Raw genomic sequence first — 25,293 nt, 5'->3', positions numbered from 1 at the left:
TTTTAATTGTACTGCTCAGCTATATTTGGTTTTTACACACGCGCCCAGCCTCAATCACACACAGGCACCCTTAGAGAAATCAGTGAGATTGCTGCTGTCCCCGTTCCCCACTATTTCTTAAACGCTATCATTAAGTCTCAATTATTTCCCAGCACAGCCCTGCATGTTTGTCGTCTGACTGCTACTCATGATTGCAAATGCTGATGCCTCTCCTCAATTCCTCCGAGAGAACTCCTTGGGATGGGTTCGTTTCATTCTATTGCTAGCAACTATTCCTTCCCCCAAGCCTCTCTTCTCTTCTCCTTATGACACCATCCCCATTCCTCATTGGTGGTTGGCTAATTCAGGCCCGGAGCCGATTGGCTCTAGCCTGCCCGCAATATCTCCACAGAGACCGGGGCATCCAGAGCCACGGTGATGGGCGCCGTCTGAAACGGTGACACCACAAAACGATGACACCACAAAAAGCCTCTGTTGGCTGTCAATATTTAATTGGGGATGAATGTGAGAGTTTTCCCCGGGGGGGTGTACGTGCGTGCGTTTTTTGTGTTGTGATGGCGGGAAGGAGAGTGACTCACTCATCACACTAACCCTTGGGCTAAATAGCAGACAGGATGAGAGGGGAGAAAGATAAGGCGTACCACAAGGTTCTATATCAGCCCCCTCTCAATTGATCCTTTTTTATTATGGTATTGCTAAGGCAGTGCTTATGGAATATGCTTTGGAAGGTGCAGTCAGTGTGCATATGAACTGTTTTTTCAGCGTGCTGAAGACTGAAGAAGAACCTCATCCTCTCTCTTTCTCTCTGTCATCGGTTCACATCACATACACTAAAACACACAAAAGCTCGCTCTTGTTCACATTACCATTCTGCAGCAGTGCTTGAGTTTGCTGTTTCTTCTGATCTCATCTAAAGTTATCCTCAGAAGAATAGCCAGTCAGTCCTCTTTTGAACATGGCATGGCTGTGCCTCTTCCTCATCCCAGAGAGAGAGTGTGTGTGTGTGTGTGTGTGTGTGTGTGTGTGTGTGTCTGTCTGTGTGTGCGTGCCCTCCCCTCTAGAGGCTGTCTGTCTAATCCCCCATCCATCACGCCGCACAGAGGCACGTTCCCACCGTCTCCAGACACACACACACACACACACAGCCTCCAGAGAGCGCTTATCAAACCTAATACGCCAGCGCTCCTTTCAGATTGTCAGATTTCACAGTAGGGGAGAGTCTGATTCCCCTCATCAGTCTTGTGAATGTCTCTGTGTGCGTACACACCACCGTTTTCTGCTCAGGGCTACCTCCACCACCGCTGCTGCCTCCTACTGCTTCTCAGGAGGCCCAATCAGGGACAATTTTGATAGGGGAGAGATCTAGGCGAGGCCCAGGCAGTCCCCCTGGCCTTCCTTGGCTTTCAGTATTTTCTCAATTGCATATTTTTCAAAGGCAAACTCTTTTCTTTCATCAAGCTGTATGGACAGAATCAAAAGGCTGGGGGATGAAAAATAAGAAAATGGCGGCTGCTCTGGTGAATGTGTTCATGGTCATAGCTAGTTTACATCCCTGGTTTCATCTAGTCTGTCCCAAATGGCACCCTAATACCTTTTTATAGTGCACTACTTTTGACCAGGGTCCATAGGGCTCTGGTCAAAAGTAGGGCACTATTTATTAAGGAATAGGCTGCCATTTGGGAAGGCTTGTCTTTGATTATAAGTCCTTGGTCCTGGTGCGGCGTGTCCACATAGCCAGGGTATGAGTAGCGAGGACAGTAATGTTCTGGATGTACTTACTCCCCCACACTGCTGCCTGTGGTGAATCACAAGCACACACACACACACACACACACACTCAGGCTGAGCCATTCTGAGTGCTGGGAAATCAGCAAGAAACAGATTTTCAGCAGCTAAACAAAATGGCAACTTCCTCTCCCTCTACACTGTGGTACAAGTGTACTTAGCTCCTTTAAAGTTGAGTTGTAAGCGTTTCTGTAGCAAATTTAATGGTTCTCTGTTGTTGGTGTTTTCTTTTACATGGCTGCTGCCCAAACTCGAAGGTAACGCTGCATGGAAAGAGTGAACTGAGAGGAGCTGACTGCATGTGGGCGCTACTGCTGTGCCCATCTCTCTCACTCTCTCTGCCCCAATGAGAACCCACATTCATTTCTTTATCCTTCCCCTATTTCACTGCAGAGTCTAGAGTGGAAAGGGGGATGAGGGAAGGGAGGAGGTAAAAGCCCGAAAGACCAATGAGGCTGAATAATTATATTCATCAATTTAGTAAGCCGAGGCCCATAACGAATGTGAATAATTATATCCATAAATCATGCAAGCGGCACAAGTCTTGAGGAATATGTAAACAGGTTTAAGTGGCCCTCCAATGCCTTTCAAACTTTGAAATAAAGGCTTTTTTGGAAATATGTAACCCATACCGAAGAGAAGGCCTTGGCTGAGTTCTTTTGACCAGGGCTCTGGGCTAATCCCCAACCCCCCCATGCGTCTGACGCAATCCGCTTCTGTGATGGTGAAGTAGAAAGACTTTTGGAACACATTTGGAGCTTTTAGAGGAGTGCAAATGAGAGGAGAAGAATCCCGCTTCACAGTAAGGTGCATTCGAGTATAATTGGCTGACGTAGGCTAAGATTGATAGCAGAAGATATATTTTTTTATGCCGAGTTGGTCTTAACTGGTGTGTGTGTGTGTGTGTTAAGTTACTGATCATAGATTCTAAGTGGTTGTTATGGCCTCAGATTGTGTCATAATGAAAGGTCGTAGGTGAGAGCTGCCTGTCCGCCAAGCGCCAACTCCAGCTCTGAGCTGGGACTGTATTACCACTACACCGGCAGTCACAAGTCATGACCGCAGTCAAATTCCACGTGACGGTTTAGTCACAGTAATTAGGCTTCTCCAAGCTGCTGCTGCTCATTTGTAGCCTACCAAACTTGCTAACTCCCTGGTACTCAGTACTGTTGTTCCTATAATCACTATTGACATCAATGCAAATGTGTCGAAAATTAAATCAAACACTTCATGAGAGCCCATGAGCTCATGTTGCGCAACATTTCTAGAGTCTATGCAATTGCTTAAGAACTGAGTTTTGATGGCCTCTATTAAAAAGAGGAGGATCCCATTAGCTTTCTGTAGGCTAGGCCTACTATATTTATTTCTCAACTTTTCTAATATTAAGTACATTGCTTTGCTTTCCAACAGGAGTATAGCCTACCTGGCATGAAAATGAACCAAGGGAAAAGCGTCCTCCATTCGCTATTTAAGTGTATAGATGTGTGTTTTATTCCCATGCTCCTGTTCTGAGACGGGTGCATGATAATGGTCCAAAACAAATGTCATTTTAGGACTAAGGAGGGGGGAGATACTGATCATCTATTATTGAGAAGAGAATTGGATTGGATTCAGCGTTTGTGTACCATGTCTGCTAGAGGTCTGAACCAGGAGTTTGATATCAGACCATTTCTTACATGAATATGTCACTTTGATTCGTCTTGCCTTCCAGGTCACCTACTTGGTCATTTTGTAAATATACACTATCGTTCAAAAGTTTGGGGTCACTTAGAAATGTCCTTGTTTTTGAAAGAAAAGCACTTTTTTTGTACATTAAAATAACATCAAATTGATCCGAAATATAGTGTAGACATTGTTAATGTTGTAAATGACTATTGTAGCTGGAAACGGCAGATTTTTTTATGGAATATCTACATAGGCGTACAGAGGCCCATTATCAGCAACCATCACTCCTGTGTTCCAATGGCACACTGTGTTAGCTAATCCAAATGTATAATTGATCATTAGAAAACCCTTTTGGGATTATGTTAGCACAGCTGAAAACTGCTGATTTTAAAGAAGCAATAAAACTGTCCTTCTTTAGACTAGTTGAGTATCTGGAGCATCAGCATTTGTGGGATCGATTACAGGCTCAAAATGGCCAGAAACAAAGAACTTTCTTCTGAAACAGTCTATTCTTGTACTGAGAAAATGAAGGCTATTCTATGCGAGAAATTGCCAAGAAACTGAAGATCTCGTACAGTGCTGTGTACTACTCTGCAAACTGGCTCTAACCAGAATAGAAAGAGGAGTGGGAGGCCCCAGTGCACAACTGAGAAAGAGGGCAAGTACATTAGAGTGTCTAGTTTGAGAAACAAACTCCTCACAAGTCCTCAACTGGCAGCTTCATTAAATTGTACCCGCAAAACACCAGTCTCAACGTCAACAGCGAAGAGGCGACTCCGGGATGCTGGACACATTAATCTGCTTTACAAGGGGTGTAGAGCCTAACTGGCATACATAGGTGGAGCGTGAGTGTCGAGTTTGGGGGAATATTTTCACCATAAAAAAGCACCTTTTTATAGTAAAGTATTACATGCATAATCACATTTCTGGTCACTTTTGAGAGTGGTGTTTTCCAGCTAATTTATTGCATTTTGGAACAGTCACGCTTATAGCCTACTGCCGTGTGCACATTTCCTGCGTTTATAATGTGAAGAAATAGCTTAATAGTTTATCAACATTTTAAGCTAAATGTTCTGAGCTGTTGCATCAGCCTCATTGCTTTTAACAGTTTTTTTTGTTGATGCGAGTGGTTGTATTAATTTGGGATCTATCGCATCCCACAGCCCTAGCACCGACTGCACAGTTTCCACAGGAATCGGTAGCTGAGTGGGAGGGGAGGCAAATGACTTGGTCCCATGCCACTTTGGAGGGCAACTCGTTGGCACTATTAGACTTTGGCTCCACTCCTGATAAGACATTGACGCCGTTGGCATGGCTTTCTCTTGGGTGTAATTTGGCCAAATTGGTCTAAATACCTGAGTTGTTTCTGCCCAGTTAGTTTTTCATAAAGTAGGGAATAGGGTGCCATTTGGAACAGACTGACAGTCTAGCCTGACTGCAGTGCTGGGAGAATATTTTCCACCATGCGCCCGCCTGCCTGGTTTTACGGTAACTCAATTGGGTAAAGCCTTCCTGGACTTCAAGAGAAATTTCCAACACTCCAATGTCTCTCCGTCTATGTTTGACGTTATGTCAAGTCATCAAGTAACTGGTAAAGATTTGACTACCTACCGGTGGAGATTCTTAATTTGTATTTCAAGGTGTTCTTGACATTAGCAGACTGGCTCGAAGTCAGAATTTCTCCTGGGTCATGTTAATGTAGAGCACATAACGGAGCACATTTTTAAAATGTTTTGCAACCGGAAACTAATTTGTTATTGGTCTCATCCAGGTAGTCGCTCACTCAGTTTTTTTTCTTTTCTTCCTTTTGGTGTGTGTGAACACCACCCTGGCTTTCCCCTTGGTTTGCCTCACACTAACCTTCCTCTCTTGTCTCCTCTTCTGTTCCAGGACCTGTCTGGCACCATAGATGATCTTCCTACGGGCACAGAGGTGGCCGTCAGCTCAGCGGTCAGTGCTTCGGGGTCCACCAGCAGCCAGGGCGAGCAGAGTAACCCGGCCCAGTCGCCTTTCTCACCCCACGTATCCCCGCGCCTCCCCGGCCTGCGCAGCGGCCCCTCCCCCTCCCCCGTGGGATCACCCGTTGGCTCCAGCCAATCACGCTCCGGGCCAATCTCCCCCGCCAGCGTCCCAGGTATAGAACGAAACCCTGCACCTAGTTCTAGGAGTAACCTTCAAACACTATACCACATCTCACACACACACATATCACACTCCAGACAGGGAGCAAGGGCCATTTTGCCAGGCTTGATACACTAACTGAATTTGTAGTATTTCAGCCATTTCTATTTCAGAGAGCAGTTCTGAGACCTCCACAGTGGAACAGCTCTGGTTGTCATGACTGACACAACTGTGGAGGAAAAAGACCTCCTTTGTCTCATTACAGGCACTTCTTTCAGAACTTCTTTTGCATTAGCGACTCTATAGTAGTTAGTCACAGTGGAAGAGAGAAGTCTGGTTCCGTACAGGCAGCTGGGGAGGAGCTCTAGCCTCAGCTCCAAAACAAAGGCCTCAGTCATTAAAATAGTTTCTAAACTATGTTAGCAGTTCGGAGTCACTGTAATACAATTACTCTCCCACAGTGCAGCGCCTTGTTGCCCGTTTGACGCTGGACTAGTTTAGGGAGATTTGTCCTTATTTGTGGCCAGAGTTACAGTTTATACCCCCGACCCTTTCTCTCTCGCTACTCTGGGTGGTGATAACGAGGTCGACGGGAGACTATTTAGTCATCTACACACACTACACACACACTCTCACCCCTACTGGGAGAGCCGTCAGCCATTAGCCCCCACACTGAGGTACCAACGGACTTGTGATCTCCTCTGCATCCCATCGCCACAGAAACTGCTGCACACGCACACATACTGTAGGGCTCATTAAAGGGATCCAGGCACACAGCTCCCAGCAGTGTGTCGTTTTGCTAGACACACTGCTGCTCTTCAGGCCAATACACTAACACGACGGATATGGATGTGTGTGTCCCACTGACGTTTGCTCCCCTCTTCTCCCAGGCACCCAGATGGCCCCCCAGACCCCTGGGAACATGTCTGATGTGGGCTCCCATTCCACCCTGAGCCAGTCCCCCATGTCTCAGGAGAGAGGTGAGATTTTCCTGCACATCACACCACCTTGGGAACCACGATCCTCCTCTCTCCAGGATATTTACCATGCGTGTGAACGATGAAGTCCGCGGAATCGGCGAAACAAAGTCGCATACGCTCGGATAAGTCAAAGACGGGAGCTTTTTGGGCACGTCCACTTCATTTCATCGACGGTTTGATAAATGAGGTCCCCTCTTGTACACAATCTTGACCCTATGATGGAAATATTTGAACGGAATATGGGCACCTCAAGCTTTAGTCCCTCCCTAATGATGTATACCAGTGAACCTATGTCCCTCCAGGAGTCAATTTCCCCTGCTCGGTCGCAGGTGTTTCCCATAGGATCAGCCTCCCTTCAATGCAGATTAGCATTGAAGATGCAGATTAACAGATTAGCCATAGATCAGCCTCCCTTCAATGCTTCTAAACCACTGGGCTGCTGTCAGCACTGGGCCAGACCTCTGGCTGTGTCCCAAATGGCACCCATTCCCTATATAGTGCTATGATTTTGGGCTCTGGTCAAAAGTAATGCACTATGTAGAGAATAGTGTACCATTTAAGACGCAGAATGTGGCTGTGTCTCTCAGCAGCGGCGGCCAATATGGTTGTCAGTGACGTCAGGCCATGTCAATGAGGCTGTCCAGCGCTGGGGGGGGTGGTGAAGACCCAAATCAAATCATATTTGTGAGTAGTAGTCAAAATAACACCTCACCAGCCAGATAGAAGCTTTTTCTCACTGTCTGAAGGGGATCATTGTAACAGTGGTGGCATTAATACAAATGATCACTCACTCCAAGGCCCAAGCTCGGGGAGGGGCGTCAATTAAAATAGGTTTTGTGAGTGCTGTTGAAGCACAGGGAAGGGGAAAGTCATGTTTTTTTTCCCTTTTGACCTCGTAGTGACTATGAATAAATTGTTAAAGGGATAGTTCACCCAAATGAATTGCTGTCTTACCGTGTCCATAGACTGATTACAGGGCAGGGTTTTCGTTAGGAAAGTTCGGCACCGGACATTTGGCCAGGAGCATTTTAATTCACAAACATTTAAGACATTTACCGGGTACATATGCATTGGTTGCGCAACCTGATTAGGGTGTCCACCCACAGAGCTCTGAATGCCAGGAATCACATTTACTCTGAACAAAAATATAAACGCAACATGTAAAGTGTTGGTTTCATGACCTGAAATAAAAGATCCCAGAAATATTAAATACACACAAAAACCTTACTTCTCTCAAATTTGTTTAAATCCCTGTTAATGAGCATTTCTCCTTTGCTAAACTAATCCATCCACCTGACATGGCATATCAAGAAGCCGACTAAACAGCATGATTGTTACACAGGTGCACCTTGTGCTGGGGGCAATAAAAGACTACTTTAAAATGTGCAGTTTTGTCGCAACACAATGCCACAGATGTCTCAAGTTTTTGGGGGAGCGTGCAACTGGCATGCTGATTGCAGTAATTGCGCTGTTGCAAGGGAAAGGGAACTCCAACATAATTTTAGAGAATTTGGCAGTACGTCCAACCGGCCTCACAACCGCAGACCACGTATAGGGCGTCATGTGGGCGAGCGGTTTGCTGATGTCAACGTTGTGAACAGAGTGCCCCATGATGTGTACTTATTCACTGTCTTTGTCATTGGGTCAGTGCCACTTTTGTTTGTTTTTGGGTGACAATTTTATTTGTCTCCCCTTTTCATAGGCCCAGAGTAGTCTACCCTGTAATTTGTGTGAAAAAACATTCTGCTAATGTGTCCAGTCATTTGAAATGTAGTGGAATTGCATGAAATTTGTTTAAGAAAGGCCAACATTTTCCTGTGATATAGCCTGCTTACTGGACGCCACTACGTACTACATTGAACAGTCTTTTTTTGATTGAGTTATATTATTAGCCTAAATTATGACCATCTTTACATAGGTCTACAAATGTGAGGTGGCATGGAATGCTTTTTTTTTTTAATGAAGGTGCATTTTTATGCTGAAAATTAGCTTCCCCAAACGTAAAACCCACGCGCCGCCTATGTTAGACTAACTGTTTCTTCACGTTATAAGCACAGCAATGCGCAGAAGGCAGTAGGCTACGCTAATTGTGTTATGTTTGTTCCATAATGCAACTAGTGGGAAAACACCATTTGTGAGGGGTGTCATGTGACAGAGATGAAAATATCAGTTGAAATTTAGAAAGGATATCTAAATGTGCAACATCTAGCATGGGTTGCTAATATGACTAGGATTGTGCCTTTGGTTACTGGACAATGGGGGGGAAAAGTTGATTTGGAAACCAAAAGAATATGAGTGAAAATGGCTACTTGTTTCAATGGCATATGGGAGTCTTTCTAAAATAATTGCCTGCACGTTTGGTTAGATTTTGGCTAGGCTATTTTGAAGCAAGGCAAGACATGCCTCAAAATAGTTAGTAAAACGTTCAGGTTTTAAACAATTAAGTATATGTTTTCAAAATGCATACTGCCTCCAGCTCATTGCAATGTGACAATCTGAAGCCTGCCTAGTTGCCAATGCATTTGAATGGCGAATGGGAAGCGTGCTTCAATTCACCAGTTGAGAAGAAAAAAAATTGTAGGCCTAGCTCTTTTTAATTGTGACAATGTTTTTTTTCTTTTTTACATGCGATTGCCTTTAGAATTTTTGCGCAGTGATTGGGCTTATTAAAGCACATGTTTCACTCCCGCAGCAACAAATCGCTGTTTGATGAGCTGTAGCAGCATTTCTCGTGCTACATCAACTGGTATTTCAATCAGTTAATAGGCTAAAATACATTTGAACATCTTGGCCATGTTCTGTTATAATCTCCACCCGGCACAGCCAGAAGAGGACTGGCCACCCCTCATAGCCTGGTTCCTCTCTAGGTTTCTTCCTAGGTTCTGGCCTTTCTAGGGAGTTTTTCCTAGCCACCATGCTTCTACACCTGCATTGCTTGCTGTTTGGGGATTTAGGCTGGGTTTCTGTACAGCACTTTGTGACATCAGCTGATGTAAGAAGGGCTTTATAAATACATTTGATTATCTCGCAATGGGCAAAAAAATGTATCCTGGACAATTGACCGGCAGCAATTTTATTTATCGTCTTTTCATTTTTTTGAACGGAAAAGCTGGCTATTACCGGCTAACGGAAACACTGATACAGGGTAAGGAAACAATATGTAATATGGGTAAACTATCCCTTGAAGTGGTAGTGAGGTACTGTATTCAAATGATTTTCTCACTACTATGCCCTTAGATGTGGTTTTGATCAAGCGAGATGAAAAGTTAAAATTTCAAACAGATGAGACCTTTTCTGCGGTGGCCGGGCGGATGTATTAGCTCTTGTGGTATTTGTCGCCCTATTCAGATCAATTTAAATGTTTATTTGGTCGTTCGCTGTAGCATTTAGTAGTGCTTTTCAACAGACAAGGCTAAGTGTTACCATTCAATTGAAGTGAGTTCACTTAAATTGAACAGACTTGCAACATTGACAATTGGGTTCTCATATCATTGAGTCTGTGAGAGATTATTAGAAATATCTATTTTTTAAGTACCCCCATTTTAACCTTCCTTTAGTTCGGGTCTCAATTTGAATGCATTTAAGATTATCTCCCTTTCCCTCCCTGCAGGGTTCCCACCTGCCATGCAGCGGAACACCCCAGGCCCCCAGCAGTTTGGCCCCCAGCAGTCGGGCCAGGGGCCCCCCGTGTCCCCTCGCCCCTCCCTGGGGGGCTCCATGCACCCGGGCTCCTATCAGCAGCAGCAGCAGGGGGGCCCTGGCCCCTCGTACGGATCCCAGACCAGCCAGTACGGCCCCCAAGGTAATATTCCGCTCCAGGGTGAAGTTTCCCCGAGGTACAAAACTAGGATCAGCTTCCCCACCCCCAATCCTAACCTTAACCATTTAGTAGGGGAAATGCAAAACAGACCTAGGATCAGCTTCCCCATCCCCAATCCTAACCTTAACCATTTAGTAGGGGAAATGCAAAACAGACCTAGGATCAGCTTCCCCACCCCCAATCCTAACCTTAACCATTTAGTAGGGGAAATGCAAAACAGACCTAGGATCAGCTTCCCCACCCCCAATCCTAACCTTAACCATTTAGTAGGGGAAATGCAAAACAGACCTAGGATCAGCTTCCCCACCCCCAATCCTAACCTTAACCATTTAGTAGGGGAAATGCAAAACAGACCTAAGATCAGCATCTAGGGGCACTTCCCCACAAGGTAATACTTCCTCCGTGCTAGGGACTGATGAGTATGTCGGTGTCCAGTAAGACAGTCCAGCCCGTTTCTTCACCCTAGTCTGGCCTATAGAAAGACTCAATCTTTACTTAACTTACTTTATTGTCCACTTGGGAAAAATGTGTTGCAGTGTGATGTACACATTTAAAATGGTGTTTAAGAAAAGGACAAGAACAATGCATACAGTAGACTAACGAATTCACAATACAAATTCCTAACAGTATGAGAGAAGAGCAGCCCGCTGGGGTTAGTGGGTGGATAGGGGACACACTCTCGCCCCTGAAGCAGAAGGCTATATTTACATTTAGCTCTTATCCAGAGCGACTTACAGAAGCAATTAGGGTTAAGTGCCTTGCTCAATGGCACATCAACAGATTTTTTTCATGTTGTTATGTTGGGGATTTGAACCAGTGACCTTTCGGTAACTGGCCCAATGCTCTAACCACTAGGCTACCTGCCACCTAGTGGAATGGTGCCAGTGCTATGACTATCCTATGGCCCAACTCCAACACGTTTCTACAGGGTTGGAGAGAGCTGGGCTAAGTAAATCTCCAATCAACCTCCAAGTTTTCCATTCTCTACATATACTCTACTCTCCCTCCCCTCTCTGTGTGTGTCAGGGCTGGGGTAATGGAGGAGAGTTGTTCCATCTCTTTCTGTGTGGCTGGCTGTGCTATCCAGCAGACCTGGGTTCAAATACTATTTGAAATCATTTCAAATACTTTATCTGGGCTTGATTGAGCTTGCCTGGCTCAATGGAACCAAATGAAATAGTCCCAAAACTCCAAACCCCTCCAACCTTGCACTCCAGTGGGGTTAAAGCAAATGCTCAAAGTATCTGAAAGATTTCAAATAGTATTTGAACCCAGGTCTAGTGTGTGGTGTTCAGAGCCAGACTCCAGGCCTAGCAGGGCAACAGAGCAGAGCAGTGGCACACACACACACACACACACACACACAAGCAAGGACAATTAATCAGGCTTCTGGAGCGGGTGAGGGCGAGGACCAGAGCTATGAAAACACACACACATCGGCCACGCATTCATCATAAAGGCACAACGCATGAGATGGATTACCATAATGACCCAATGTGTGTGTGAGCCCCCGCTCCAGATGAGTACACACAACCCCGCACACACACACATTCGTTCATGGGTTGGTTTTCTTCCTCAGCTGAAACAACAAGAGTAGCTTGATGAATGCTGCACAGCAGGCTTTCATCCAGTCAACCAAAGGGTTGTCGACACGCCGCATGTCTCCAGTAATTCAAATAACTAAATTCCAACGTCTCAACCCTAAAGAAAGACTAAAACAGAGGCCCCCTTCACAACTATCTATAAGCATCTATGCAACAGCCCTGAGCAGTACAGATCCCTATGGGCGCTGGTCAAAAGTAGTGCATCTCATAGGGAATAGGGTTCTATTTGTGACTCCATAGACTGTTTCTGTGGACACTCAGGGAGGTGGAGGGGGGTTTACCTAGTCTCTGATCCGTGTCACACCCAAAGATGTATACAGTGAACAAAAATATAAACGCAACATGTAAAGTGTTGAAATACAAGATCCCAGAACTGTGCAAATACACACGAAAAAAGCTTATTTCTCTCAAATGTGTTGACATCCCTGTTATAGTGAGCATTTCTCATTTGCCAAGATAATCCATCCACCTGACAGGTGTGGCATATCAAGAAGCTGATTAAACAGCTTGATAATTATACAGGCACAACTCGTGCTGGGGACAACAAAAGGCCACTCTAAAATGTGCAGTTCTGTCACACAACGCAATGCCACAGATGTCTCAAGTTTTGAGGGAACGGGCAATTGGCATGCTGACGGCAGGAATGTCCACCAGACATTCCTGTGTTGTCCCCAGCACGTGTTGCCAGAGAATTTAATGTTAATTTCTCTACCATAAGCCGCCTCCAATGTTGTTTTTGAGAATTTGTCAGTCCTTCCAACCGGCCTCACAACCGCAGACCACTATGGCGTCGTATGGGCGAGCGGTTTGCTGACGTCATCATTATGAACAGAGTGCTCCAAGGTGGCGGTGGGGTTATGGTATGGGCAGGCATAAGCTACGGACAATGAACACAACATTTTATCGATGCCGATTTGAATGCACAGAGACACCATGACGAGATCCTGAGGCCCATTGTGGTGCCATTCATCCGCCGCCATCACCTCATGTTTCCGCATGATAATGCACAGCCCCATGTCACAAAGATCTGTACACAATTCCTGGAAGCTGAAAATGGCCCCGTTATTCCATAGCCTGCATACTCACTAGACATGTCACCCATTGAACATGTTTGGGATGCTCTGGATCGACGTGTATGACAGTGTGTTCCAGTTTCCTCCAATATCTAGCAACTTCGCACAGCCATTAAAGAGGAGTGGGACAACATGCCACAGGCCACAATCAACAGCCTGATCAAAACTCTATGCAAAGGAGAAGTCGCGCTGCATAAATCAAATGGTGGTCATGCCAGATACTGACTGGTTTTCTGATCCACGCCCCTACTTAAAAAAAAAAAAAAAAAAGGTATCTGTGACCAACAGATGAATATCTGTTTTCCCAGTTGTGAAAAAACTGTAACTCAGTAAACATCTTTAAAATTGTTGAATGTTGCATTTACGTTTTTGTTCAGTGTATAAATCAAATTAAATCAAATTTTATTGGTCACATAGACATATTTAGCAGACGTTATTGCGGGTGTAGCGAAATGCTTGTGTTCCTAACTCCAACAGTGCAGTAGTATCTAATATAGTATTGTCTAATATGTATATGTGTGTGTGTGTGTGTGTGTGTGTGTGTGTGTGTGTATGTATATATATATATATATATATTGTGTGTGTGTCTAATATTATAGATAGATAGAATATACACACACACACTAGAATAGATGACTGAAGCCACTGTGCCTCCATCTTGGCATTCCCCCACCATTGTAAAAAAGATTTACGAAGATACAGAAATGCATTTATTGTCTACATTTACTTTTTACAACATGTATTATATTACAGACACCTTAATGCATACTTCTAAATTATGTCTGAGCTATAATAAAAATAAAAAAAAGTTATGTTACTTTCCCCACGACAACAAAAACGACTTAAATACATGCCATTTTGTCCTTGAAATACTGTAGAATTCCATTAATTCCTATGGCGGACTGCGCCTTCTGGGGAGTGCCAATATGGCCGACCAGTGGTTTCACAGCTTCTCATTGACCAATACATAGCATCAGCAATCCAGGGTTTATAAACATCACTGGTCACACCCTCTGTTCCCCAGGGGGATTCTGGGTATAACATGACTCTACAGAGGAGCTGTCGCTGCCAGATCATTTCCATATACACTGAGTGTACAAATCATAGACTGACCAGGTGAATCCAGGTGAACGCTATGATCCCTTATTGATGGCACATGTTAAATCCACTTCAATCAGTGTAGATGAAGGGCAGGAGACAGGTTAAAGAAGGATTTTTAAGCCTTGAGACATGGATTGTGTGTGTGCGCCATTCAGAGGGTGAATGGGCAAGACAAAGATTTAGGTACCAGGCGCATCGGTTTGAGTGTGTCAAGAACTGCAACACTACAGGCTTTTTCATGCTTAACAGTTTGTCTGGCTGCCAGGACTCAGGCCTACATTTCCCCTCTCCTATCCTCTCATCCCCCTCTTCTGTTCTTCTCTCTTCTATCCCTTACCTCCCCTCCCTCTCTACGTCTCTTTCTCTCATCCTCCTCTTCTCTGCCTTTGAACAGAGTTCGTTATAGGGGCAGACCCAGAATAACTCCAGGAAGAGCCAAAATGGCAGCTCTCCCTCCAACGCCACGGCCGAGATAGTCTTTTTGGAAGTCTCACATGACAAAAGCATCTCTGTGTGTTTCCCCTACTCTTGGGAAATACACTATAACAGATTGTGAAAGTAACCGGTCTGGCTGGAGTGGAGAACGTCCAGTGGAACAGAGGAACATGAGGCTCTGTTCACATCACATTGCTTGCATCCCAAATAGCATCCTATTCCCTATGTAGTGCACTACTTTTGACCAGGGCCCCTGCTTTTGAAAGTCTTAACTTCTTATGGCTGCAGGGGCAGTATTGAGTAGCTTGGATGAAAGGTGCACAGAGGTGCCCAGAGTAAACGGCCTGCTCCTCATTCATAGTTGCTAATATATGCATAGTATTACTAGTATTAGATAGAAAACACTCTGAAGTTTCTAAAACTGTTTGAATTATGTCTGTGAGTATAACAGAACTCATATGGCAGGCAAAAACCTGAGAAAACGGGAAGTGGGAATTCTGAGGCTGGTCGATTTTCAACCAAGATCCTATTGAAATCACAGCGAGATATGGATGAGTTTGCACTTCCTACGGCTTCCACTAGATGTCAACAGTCTGTAGAACCTTGTCTGATGCCTCTACTGTGAAGTGGGGCCGAATGAGAGGGGAATTAGTCAGGCCATGACCTGACCATGCTTTCACCATGCGCGTTCACATGAGAGGGAGCTCTGTTCCATCGCTCATCTGAAGTCAATGTAATTCTCCGGTTGGAACGTTATTCAAGATTTATGTTAAAAACATTCTAAAGATTGATTCAATACATCGTTTGACATGTTTCTACGGACTGTTACGGAACTTTTGGACATTTCGTCAGCTTTTAGTGAACGCGCTTCCTGACTATTTGGACATAAATGATGGACATTACCGAACCAAACGAACATTTCTTGTGGGAGTCCTGGGAGTGCATTCCGACGAAGATCAGCAAAGGTAAGTGAAGATTTATAATGCTTTTTATGAGTTTTGTTGACTGCACAATTTGGCGGGTAACTGTATGGCTTGCTTTTGTGGCTGAACACTGTTTTCAGATTATTGAATATTGTGTTTTGCCGTAAAGCTTTTTGAAATCTGACACAGAGGTTGCATTAAGAACAAGTGTATCTTTAATTCTATGTAAAACATGTATCTTTCATCAAAGTTTATGATGAATATTTCTTCTTTTTTTCTTTTTTTTTTCTTTTCTTTTTTTTATTATTTTTTTTTTTTTATCCCATTTTCTCCCCAATGTTCGTGGTATCCAATCGCTAGTAATTACTATCTTGTCTCATCGCTACAACTCCCGTACGGGCTCGGGAGAGACGAAGGTTGAAAGCCATGCGTCCTCCGAAGCACAACCCAACCAAGCCGCACTGCTTCTTAACACAGCACGCCTCCAACCCGGAAGCCAGCCGCACCAATGTGTCGGAGGAAACACCGTGTACCTGGCCCCCTTGGTTAGCGCGCACTGCGCCCGGCCCGCCACAGGAGTCGCTGGAGCGCGATGAGACAAGGATATCCCTACCGGCCAAACCCTCCCTGACCCGGACGACGCTATGCCAATTGTGCGTCGCCCCACGGACCTCCCGGTCGCGGCCGGCTGCGACAGAGCCTGGGCGCGAACCCAGAGACTCTGGTGGCGCAGTTAGCACTGCGATGCAGTGCCCTAGACCACTGCGCCACTATGATGAATATTTCTGTTATTTGACGTGGCTCTCTGTAATTTCTCCGGATATTTTGGAGGCATTTCTGAACATGGAACTTAATCGAACAAGACATATACAGTGGGGCAAAAAAGTATTTAGTCAGCCACCAATTGTGCAAGTTCTCCCACTTAAAAAGATGAGAGAGGCCTGTAATTTTCATCATAGGTACACTTCAACTATGACAGACAAAATGAGAAAAGAAAATCCAGAAAATCACATTGTAGGATTTTTTATGAATATATTTGCAAATTATGGTGGAAAATAAGTATTTGGTCAATAACAAACGTTTATCTCAATACTTTGTTATATACCCTTTGTTGGCAATGACAGAGGTCAAACGTTTTCTATAAGTCTTCACAAGGTTTTCACACACTGTTGCTGGTATTTTGGCCCATTCCTCCATGCAGATCTCCTCTAGAGCAGTGATGTTTTGGGGCTGTTGCTGGGCAACACGGACTTTCAACTCCCTCCAAAGATTTTCTATGGGGTTGATATCTGGAGACTGGCTAGGCCACTCCAGGACCTTGAAATGCTTCTTACGAAGCCACTCCTTCGTTGCCCGGGCGGTGTGTTTAGGATCATTGTCATGCTGAAAGACCCAGCCACGTTTCATCTTCAATGCCCTTGCTGATGGAAGGAGGTTTTCACTCAAAATCTCACGATACATGGCCCCGTTCATTCTTTCCTTTACACGGATCAGTCGTCCTGGTCCCTTTGCAGAAAAACAGCCCCAAAGCATGATGTTTCCACCCCCATGCTTCACAGTAGGTATGGTGTTCTTTAGATGCAACTCAGCATTCTTTGTCCTCCAAACACGACAAGTTGAGTTTTTACCAAAAAGTTCTATTTTGGTTTCATCTGACCATATGACATTCTCCCAATCTTCTTCTGGATCATCCAAATGCTCTCTAGCAAACTTCAGATGGGCCTGGACATGTACTGGCTTAAGCAGGGGGACACGTCTGGCACTGCAGGATTTGAGTCCCTGGCGGCGTAGTGTGTTACTGATGGTAGGCTTTGTTACTTTGGTCCCAGCTCTCTGCAGGTCATTCACTAGGTCCCCCCGTGTGGTTCTGGGATTTTTGCTCACCGTTCTTGTGATCATTTTGACCCCACGGGGTGAGATCTTGTGTGGAGCCCTAGATCGAGGGAGATTATCAGTGGTCTTGTATGTCTTCCATTTCCTAATAATTGCACCCACAGTTGATTTCTTCAAACCAAGCTGCTTACCTATTGCAGATTCAGTCTTCCCAGCCTGGTGCAGGTCTACAATTTTGTTTCTGGTGTCCTTTGACAGCTCTTTGGTCTTGGCCATAGTGGAGTTTGGAGTGTGACTGTTTGAGGTTGTGGACAGGTGTCTTTTATACTGATAACAAGTTCAAACAGGTGCCATTAATACAGGTAACGAGTGGAGGACAGAGGAGCCTCTTAAAGAAAAAGTTACAGGTCTGTGAGAGCCAGAAATCTTGTTTGTTTGTAGGTGACCAAATACTTATTTTCCACCATAATTTGCAAATAAATTCATAAAAAATCCTACAATGTGATTTTCTGGATTTTCTTTTCTCATTTTGTCTGTCATAGTTAAAGTGTACCTATGATGAAAATTACAGGCCTCTCTCATCTTTTTAAGTGGGAGAACTTGCACAATTGGTGGCTGACTAAATACTTTTTTGCCCCACTGTATGTATTGTGTAACATGAAGTCCTATGAGTGTCATCTGATGAAGATCATCAAAGGTTAGTGATTAATTTTATCTCTTTGTGCTTTTTGTGACTCCTCTCTTTGGCTGGAAAAATGGCTGAATTTTTCTGTGAGTTGGTGGTGACCTAACATAATAGTTTGTGGTGCTTTCGCTGAAAAGCCTATTTGAAATCGGACACTTTGGTGGGATTAACAACAAGATGACTTTTAAAATGGTATAAAATACATGTATGTTTGAGGAATTTTAATTATGAGATTTCTGTTGTTTGATTTTGGCGCCCTGCACTTTCACTGGCTGTTGTCATATCATCCCGTTAACGGGATTGCAGCCATAAGAAGTTAACATAGATAGAAGAATGAAGTGTCTGTGAATCAAGCTGATGATTCTCAGTCCTGATGAGTTACTGTATTTCTCTGTCTCTAGGTAACTACCCCAGGCCCCCGAACTACGGCGGGGCTCCCAGTGCCAACTACAGCGGCCCCGGCCCTGGCATGAGCAACAGTTTGGGCATGAACGCCAGCAGCCCCATGCATGGCCAGGGCCCCGGACAGCCCTGTGGCTCCATGCCCGCTGGGCGAGGCTTGGGTCCGGGGGCCAGCGGGCGCCCCTACCCCTGTGCCACCACCAACACCATGGCCCCCACCTCTCCCAGCATGCCGCAGCCTGCCGGACAGGGTCAGGGCATGAGACCACCCCTGCCCAACGTTAATCGCAAGCCGGGCCACGAGGCAGGCCCCGGCCCCAACGCCATGCAGGGTCCAAACGCTGGTCCCAACCCCTCTGCCCAGGGCCGGTGAGTCAGGACAGGGGCCAGGGATGGCCACAGAAGGGTTATACATGCTAATAGGGTGCGTCCCATATTACATACTACCCACTATATAGTGCACCATTTTTTCCCCCCCAGGGCCCATATGGCTCTGGTAAAATGTAGTGCACTATGTAGGGGATATTGTGCCATTTGGGATGCAACCAAGGGCTATACTTACACTTAAGTTCCTCATGTTCACATTCACTCCTCCACACCCCGCATCCACCCATCTTTCACACACTAAGGTTATGAGGTGTGTACTAAAGAACGCTACAGACTTTTTCCTCATGTCTCTCTGTGAGTTTGGAAACCAAAGAGACTTCTTCTCCTTCCGTCCCTCACTCCAGGCCTCCCTACGCGCGCTCCCCTGCCTACCCCAGCCAGTCTTGGCCTGGGGTCCGTCCTCCCCTCTCTCCCTCCCCCCATCCCCACCCACAAGCCTCCCCACACCCTCAACCTCATCCCCAACACAGCCCCCATCCTCACCCTCAACCCCATCCCCATTATCACCCCAGAACCTCCCCACACCCCCATCCTCATCCCCAACCTCATCCCCAATACAGCCCCCATCCTCAACCCCATCCCCATTATCACCCCCAAACTTCCCCACACCCCCATCCTCACCCCCAACACAGCCCCCATCCTCATCCTCATTATCACCCCCAAACCTCCCCACACCCCCATCCTCACCCCCAACACAGCCCTCATCCCGAACACAGCCCTCATCCTCGACCCCACCCACATCCTCGACCTCACCCTCAACCCCATCACTCTCCCTCCACCCATCCACATCATCAGCCCCACCCTCACCCCCAAACCTCCCCACACCCCCATCCCCGACCCCATCACCCTCCCCACTCTCCTTCCTACCACCCCCAGGTCAGCAGTGCAAAGAGCCATATCCATCCCATGATGCAGCAGGCTGAGCAGTACGGGTAGGTGTCAGTGTCACGGCTGCAGTCTGTAATACAGACTCTGCATGCTGCTGTCCACTGGTCACATCACTAACCTAACCCTGGGCTGCACTGTAGACACTTTCTCCTGCTCACTCAGACAGACTAACCCTGGGCTCCACTGAGGCTCTGCTGCACAGGAGTCCCACTCCTCAACTGTGGGTTGTGAGACTAACCTGGCCACCGTGGCCAGTAAACACGGGCATGTTTTGTCTCCTGCTACTGCATGGCTTCGTCAGAGACCAGCGGATGTGTACAGTACTTTATTTGTATGTCTTGCACCTTCAAAGAAATCCCTTGACAAATCAGAGAAAAAGGCCAAGCAAAATTATGACCCTGCAAAGTCAAAAATGAACACTGCTGATTAGAAATTCAGAACTTGATTGAAATAAAAACATGGGCAACGCAAAAGGATTGGATGTACTACTAGCGAGACTGTCAGTGCTCCCTCTAATCTGCGCGCGTGTGTGGGGGTGCGCAGCTCCCCCCCGGGACTGCCGCACAGAAGAAATATCAGCCCATGCAGAGAAGCATGAGATTGAACTTTTCCCCCGTAGTTAACTATCAACGTTTCCCTTTACTGTGGGAATTGTGATAGAATCAACGCAATATTAGCCACTTTCAATACAACCTTCTGAAACAAAAGGAACTATGCAAGACTTAATATGTAAAACTAACTATGTAAGAGATGTTCTGGTAGGCAGAGCGCATCGGAGTAGGATTCTATTGCGTTGACAGGCACCACTCAGCCCGTACTCTACACACTAACCGGTGCGGCATAACCAATCAGAGCTGCGGTAGGCCTATATGTAAATAGACCATTGCCATATATGGATCTGTATAGAACAAGAAGGCCCGCACTCTGTTAAAAGCTCCCAATTCACCAATTCAACGTTTCCATCCGAAACAGATCTTCATCAGGTCAAACACACCGAGGGTTCACATCCCAAAATATACACATTTCACCTCACATGACCATTGCGGACATGGCACATGGTGAGTGCAATAAACATATGTATATCTCTAATAATGAAATAACAATGAGATGGGTGCATGTAATGGTTCCAGAACAAAATATATATTTGCAAAATGACAAAGTAGGTGACCTGGTAGGCAAGACAAATCAAAGTGACATATTCATGTAAGAAATGGTCTGATATCAAACTCCTGGTTCAGACCTCTAGCAGACATGGTACACAAACGCTGAATCCAATACTGATCATCTATTATTGAGAAGAGAATTGCATCTCCGCCCGTCATTACATGTCCCACAAAAAATGTGATATACCTGATCAAATGTATGTGTGGTCTATGCTATGTAGGGAAAACGAAACGAGCTCTAAAAACAAGGATAGCAGAACACAGGAGTAATATCAGGACCCTTGACCAGAGAAACCCTGTGGCTGAGCAATTCATGGAGGCTCGTCACAACATCAGCTCTTTGAGACACATTGGCATCGAACATGTTAAGACTCCTATGAGGGGCGGAGATACTGAGCATCTATTATTGAGAAGAGAATTGTGTTGGATTCAGCGTTTGTGTACATACGTTTTTTTGCACCCACCACGCGTCATGTCCGCAATGGTCATGTGAGGTGAAATGTGTATATTCTGGGATGTGAACCCTCGGTGTGTTTGACCTGACGAAGATCCATTTTGGATCAAACCGTTTGTCAATAAAGCGGTGAATTGGGAGCTTTAACAGTGCGAGGGCCTTCTTGTTCTATCCTAGTACTCTTTATTAGCCCAGCACCTATGTTTTTAAGGTTGTGCGTATGACCACAAACTCTTTAATATATGGATCTGTGCCATTCACTTTGAACTGGACTGTTTACACAGCATGAGCGGTCGTAAGAAGATGCACTTGTTTTGAGATCAAAGCGAGAGCTGCATGTAGCCACGTGCGCACATATTTGTTCATATCCTTTGCTAGTTAGTGAGTTATTAGCCCAGTTATAGATCATTTGTAGTCAGAAATGGGAGAGCCATTGCTTTCTACAAGAACACACAAGGTGTACATTTCTAGACATCTTTGAAAAGCCAGTCGGGTAAAGAGCTTTTTTTTGTCTTTAAGGGGCAGTGTTGTATTTTGAGACAGGCTTGAATAAGCTAAGTAGCCAATAGGCAGAGGGCAGGATAATTTTCTGATTCTCTGTAATAATGGTCATGTGGTTTCTTGCATCAAACAACACAACAACATGTTCAGTCAACTCCTTGTCTGAAGGACAAGTGGATAAACGGGTTAATGTCAAGCCCTGCAAGTTTTTTTTTTCTTTCTCAAAGTCTCATGGAATGTAGGCCTACATTGAACACCACACATTGGCTGCTACTGTAGGCTGAACAATAGAACAGCTATTTCCGTGTTAACATATTATGCGCTGCACTTTCTACATTGCTTTTGACGGTAGGCCACTCTGGTAGGCCTACATTATGATCAAATAGCCACAGTAGCCTTCTTGACCACTGTCTGAAACTGTAACTTAAAGCGGGTACAGCCTCAGTGTTCACAGTAAACACACGCTGGAAGTTGCACAGACCTGACATTTGCTCAGTGCCTCCAAAACATTTGAGGGAACATTTCTGTCAAACAGAGCGAGAGAGGGAAGGTAAATCCAAGTAGAGTTTTTTGGATTGTTAGCTCCGTTAGTTTAGTATTGATTTAATTGGTCATGTAGATGGTCTCATTATTAGCATCAGTGGGTTGGGGGAGGAATTAATGTTGGTATGGGGGTGGGAGAAGACAATGATTGTATCCCAAATGACACCCTTTGGGCCCTGGTCAAAAGTAGTGCTCCATGTAGGGAATATGGTGCCATTTGGGACTGGTTGGGTATGGACGTGTTACTCCAATAGAGGTCGGGGACATGACTCATTTAATTTCCCCTCTAAGGGAAATGAAGAGGGAGGAATCGAGGCGTGTGCTGTGTTTGAGTACTTCCCAATAATCTTTATTTTCTCCTGAAGTGTGCACTCATTCACTACTTCCCACAAATCTAAAAGTGTTGGATTTGTGTAGGCATGAGCTACAGGGAGTTTCCACTATATTTCTTATACCGGTAATTTCCCATTGAATCGGTGAAGGGAGGTGAACGAGTGCACACTTTGGGAGGAAGGCGACATTATTAGGATGCGCCCTCTGTGTGCCGCACAGGGAGCCTGGTGGTGGGTGGGAGCAGTGAATACAGGGGGTTTCTTCTCACTGCTCCCCAGCCTTTTGATGTGCATATTATTCCCCCCCCCCCAGGATTTAGTGTTGTAAATGTTCGCTCTCCTTCTGTTTTAACAGCGCGTTTTCTTTGTGGCATTGAGAAAAGCTGCCGCTGGACTGCTTTTCATTACCGACATGCATTATTCATATTGTCTCTTGCTCACAACTAAAATCCCTCAATCTACCAATACTTCCCTCTGTCTGTCAGTTCAACTTGAATGTACTGTATAACAGCGGAGACTGGTGGCACTTTAAACCGGAGGACCGACTCATCGTAGTGGCTGAACCGGAATGAATAGGGTTTCCCTGTGTTTGATATGGTTCCCTTCATTCCATTCCAGCCAAAACTGTGAGCTGTCCTCCGCTCACTAGCCTCCACTGATAGTTGAGTGTACTGTATGAATATAATGCCTTTGGTAATGATGTTATGTATTAAGGTGATGGTAAATGACTAATCCAAACTCTTGCTCTGGTTTTCAGGCAGGGAATGACCCCCATGCCGCACCACCCAGGCATGAACCCCATGGGCCCCGGAGGTGTGGGCCCCGGCCCTGGCGGTGTGGGCCCCGGCCCCGGAGGTGTGGGCCCCAGCCCTGGAGGCCTCTACAGCCAGCAGCCAGGGGCTAACACCTCTGGAAGGATTACCCCACAGGGGCCCCACCCGCTCTACAACGCACCCCCACCCTCAGGTATGCCACACTCTGTGACATACATTCTGACAAAGCAGCTAACTAATAGCCTGTTCCCAGATCTGTTTGTGTTGTATAGCCAACTCATATGATCATTCATGGCCATAGGAGTTGGCTGTAAAACACAAACAAACAGATCTGTGTCGAAGCTAGCTAACTAGCCCAATGTCTCTGTACATGTATACCAGACAGACAAGCCCCAGTATAACAGCGAACAAGAGCCTAACCCCCTTTCCCGTCACCACAGGGCCCATGCAGATGGGAGGAGAGGGGATGGTGGGTCCCCCTGACCCCAAACGGAGACCTCCAGAGCAGCACAGGGAGGGCAACACTCCTGCCCCTGCCGTCGAACCACCACCTAAACCCAAGGTACCAGCTACCGCTCTAACAGAGGCAGCCGCTTTTCCTCTCCGTCCCTTTTACACGTACTCATTTCCTGCCAATACCTCTGAAAGCATGTCCTAATAATGCATGCGTTTGGATGAGGAACCTGAATGTGGCAAAGCGCAGCAAACACCGCATCTAACGAGGCAGCAGACAAAAAGGAACACAGAGAATTGAGAAAAACATTCTTGAGTCGTTGTGAGGATTTTTTATAGGAAGAAGCACTGACATCGGTTCACTTTCTCTATCTCTATCATAGTCTTCTTCTGTGCCTACTGGGAGAGTGGATTCCAAAATAAATACTCCTTTATAGCGGTGCCATTTTGTATTAAAAAAGGCTTTTCATGCTCTCTTTTCAGCATATTGTTCATCATTATTACCCCACTCATGACTGTATGAGTGAGTCTGTCTTTTTTGACTGATTTTGGATGTGTGACACAGACAGGCATACCAAAATAACCTGTCTCCAGTCAACTGCAAAGAACCTGTTACTGTTCTCAATGCTCTCTCTCACGGCTCCCATTTCTCTTGTCAGAGCTTCTTTTGGGGTTTTCCGTTTTTTTTCTCTCTCTCTCGTTTCACCCCCCCTCCCCCCCTTTTTTCAAATTCCCCTCTCGCTGGTTTAGTTTGGTATTTGTACTCCTCTTAGTTCCAGACATAGTTGTGTGAATGTGAACAACTTTTTTCTCTTTCCCGCGTTCATTTGAGTCTGTTCACCTCATTACCGGCTGGTGAGAAAGGCCTTTTGATCAAAACTGAAGATGTCTGTCAGCCCAGCTCGTCTGTGAGGAACGTCTGTTATTTCTGTTCTGTCTCGGTTCTAGTTAATGATCACTCCTCCTATATTTGCCTGGCTTTGTGCGTTTCTGCTGTCAGGGCAAAGACCGCAGCAGTAGCTAGCATGGCTTCATGTTTCAACTCGTGAGAACATAAGAGTACTAGTAATAACGGCTGTGGCCTTTGGTGCTAAAGCTCCTTGCCTGCTCCTGTTTGGCTGCCTGCCCTAGAATGCTGTTGCTCAAACCCGTCTGTATGGCTCCTCTCGCCGTGTAGTTTCCACCGTGTGGTTTTCCAATTGTGTTGGAATATTTTGAAGCCAGTCAAACCTGCCTGAAAGACTCCAGGTGTGACTGAGAGAAGGGCCATCAGGGAGAGAAAGAGGGGGAACGCAGAGAAAGAGAGAGCGAGGCAGCCGAAAGGTTGCACACTGGCTCAGATTTCTCTGTGGGGTTTCTCCGTAGGGTAGTT

The 25,293-nt window shown here is 45.7% G+C and overlaps 1 protein-coding gene across 1 annotated transcript in view; it reads left to right on the top strand.

Annotated features, from left to right (window-relative positions):
- Positions 1-25,293, top strand: part of LOC120019626 (AT-rich interactive domain-containing protein 1B-like) — a 114,955-nt gene that overhangs the window by 72,897 nt on the left and 16,765 nt on the right. Inside the window, exons 4-9 of the mRNA XM_038962977.1 lie at positions 5,341-5,584; positions 6,462-6,551; positions 10,162-10,353; positions 18,427-18,796; positions 23,453-23,661; positions 23,909-24,030. Coding sequence (XP_038818905.1) covers positions 5,341-5,584; positions 6,462-6,551; positions 10,162-10,353; positions 18,427-18,796; positions 23,453-23,661; positions 23,909-24,030 — 1,227 coding nt within the window. The remainder of the gene's footprint in view (positions 1-5,340; positions 5,585-6,461; positions 6,552-10,161; positions 10,354-18,426; positions 18,797-23,452; positions 23,662-23,908; positions 24,031-25,293) is intronic.

This window comes from Salvelinus namaycush, chromosome 24 (genome assembly GCF_016432855.1).
Source record: "Salvelinus namaycush isolate Seneca chromosome 24, SaNama_1.0, whole genome shotgun sequence".
Taxonomy (NCBI): Eukaryota; Metazoa; Chordata; class Actinopteri; order Salmoniformes; family Salmonidae; genus Salvelinus; species Salvelinus namaycush.
Note: the sequence above shows the minus strand (reverse complement) of the source record. Positions and strands in the feature narration are given on the sequence as shown.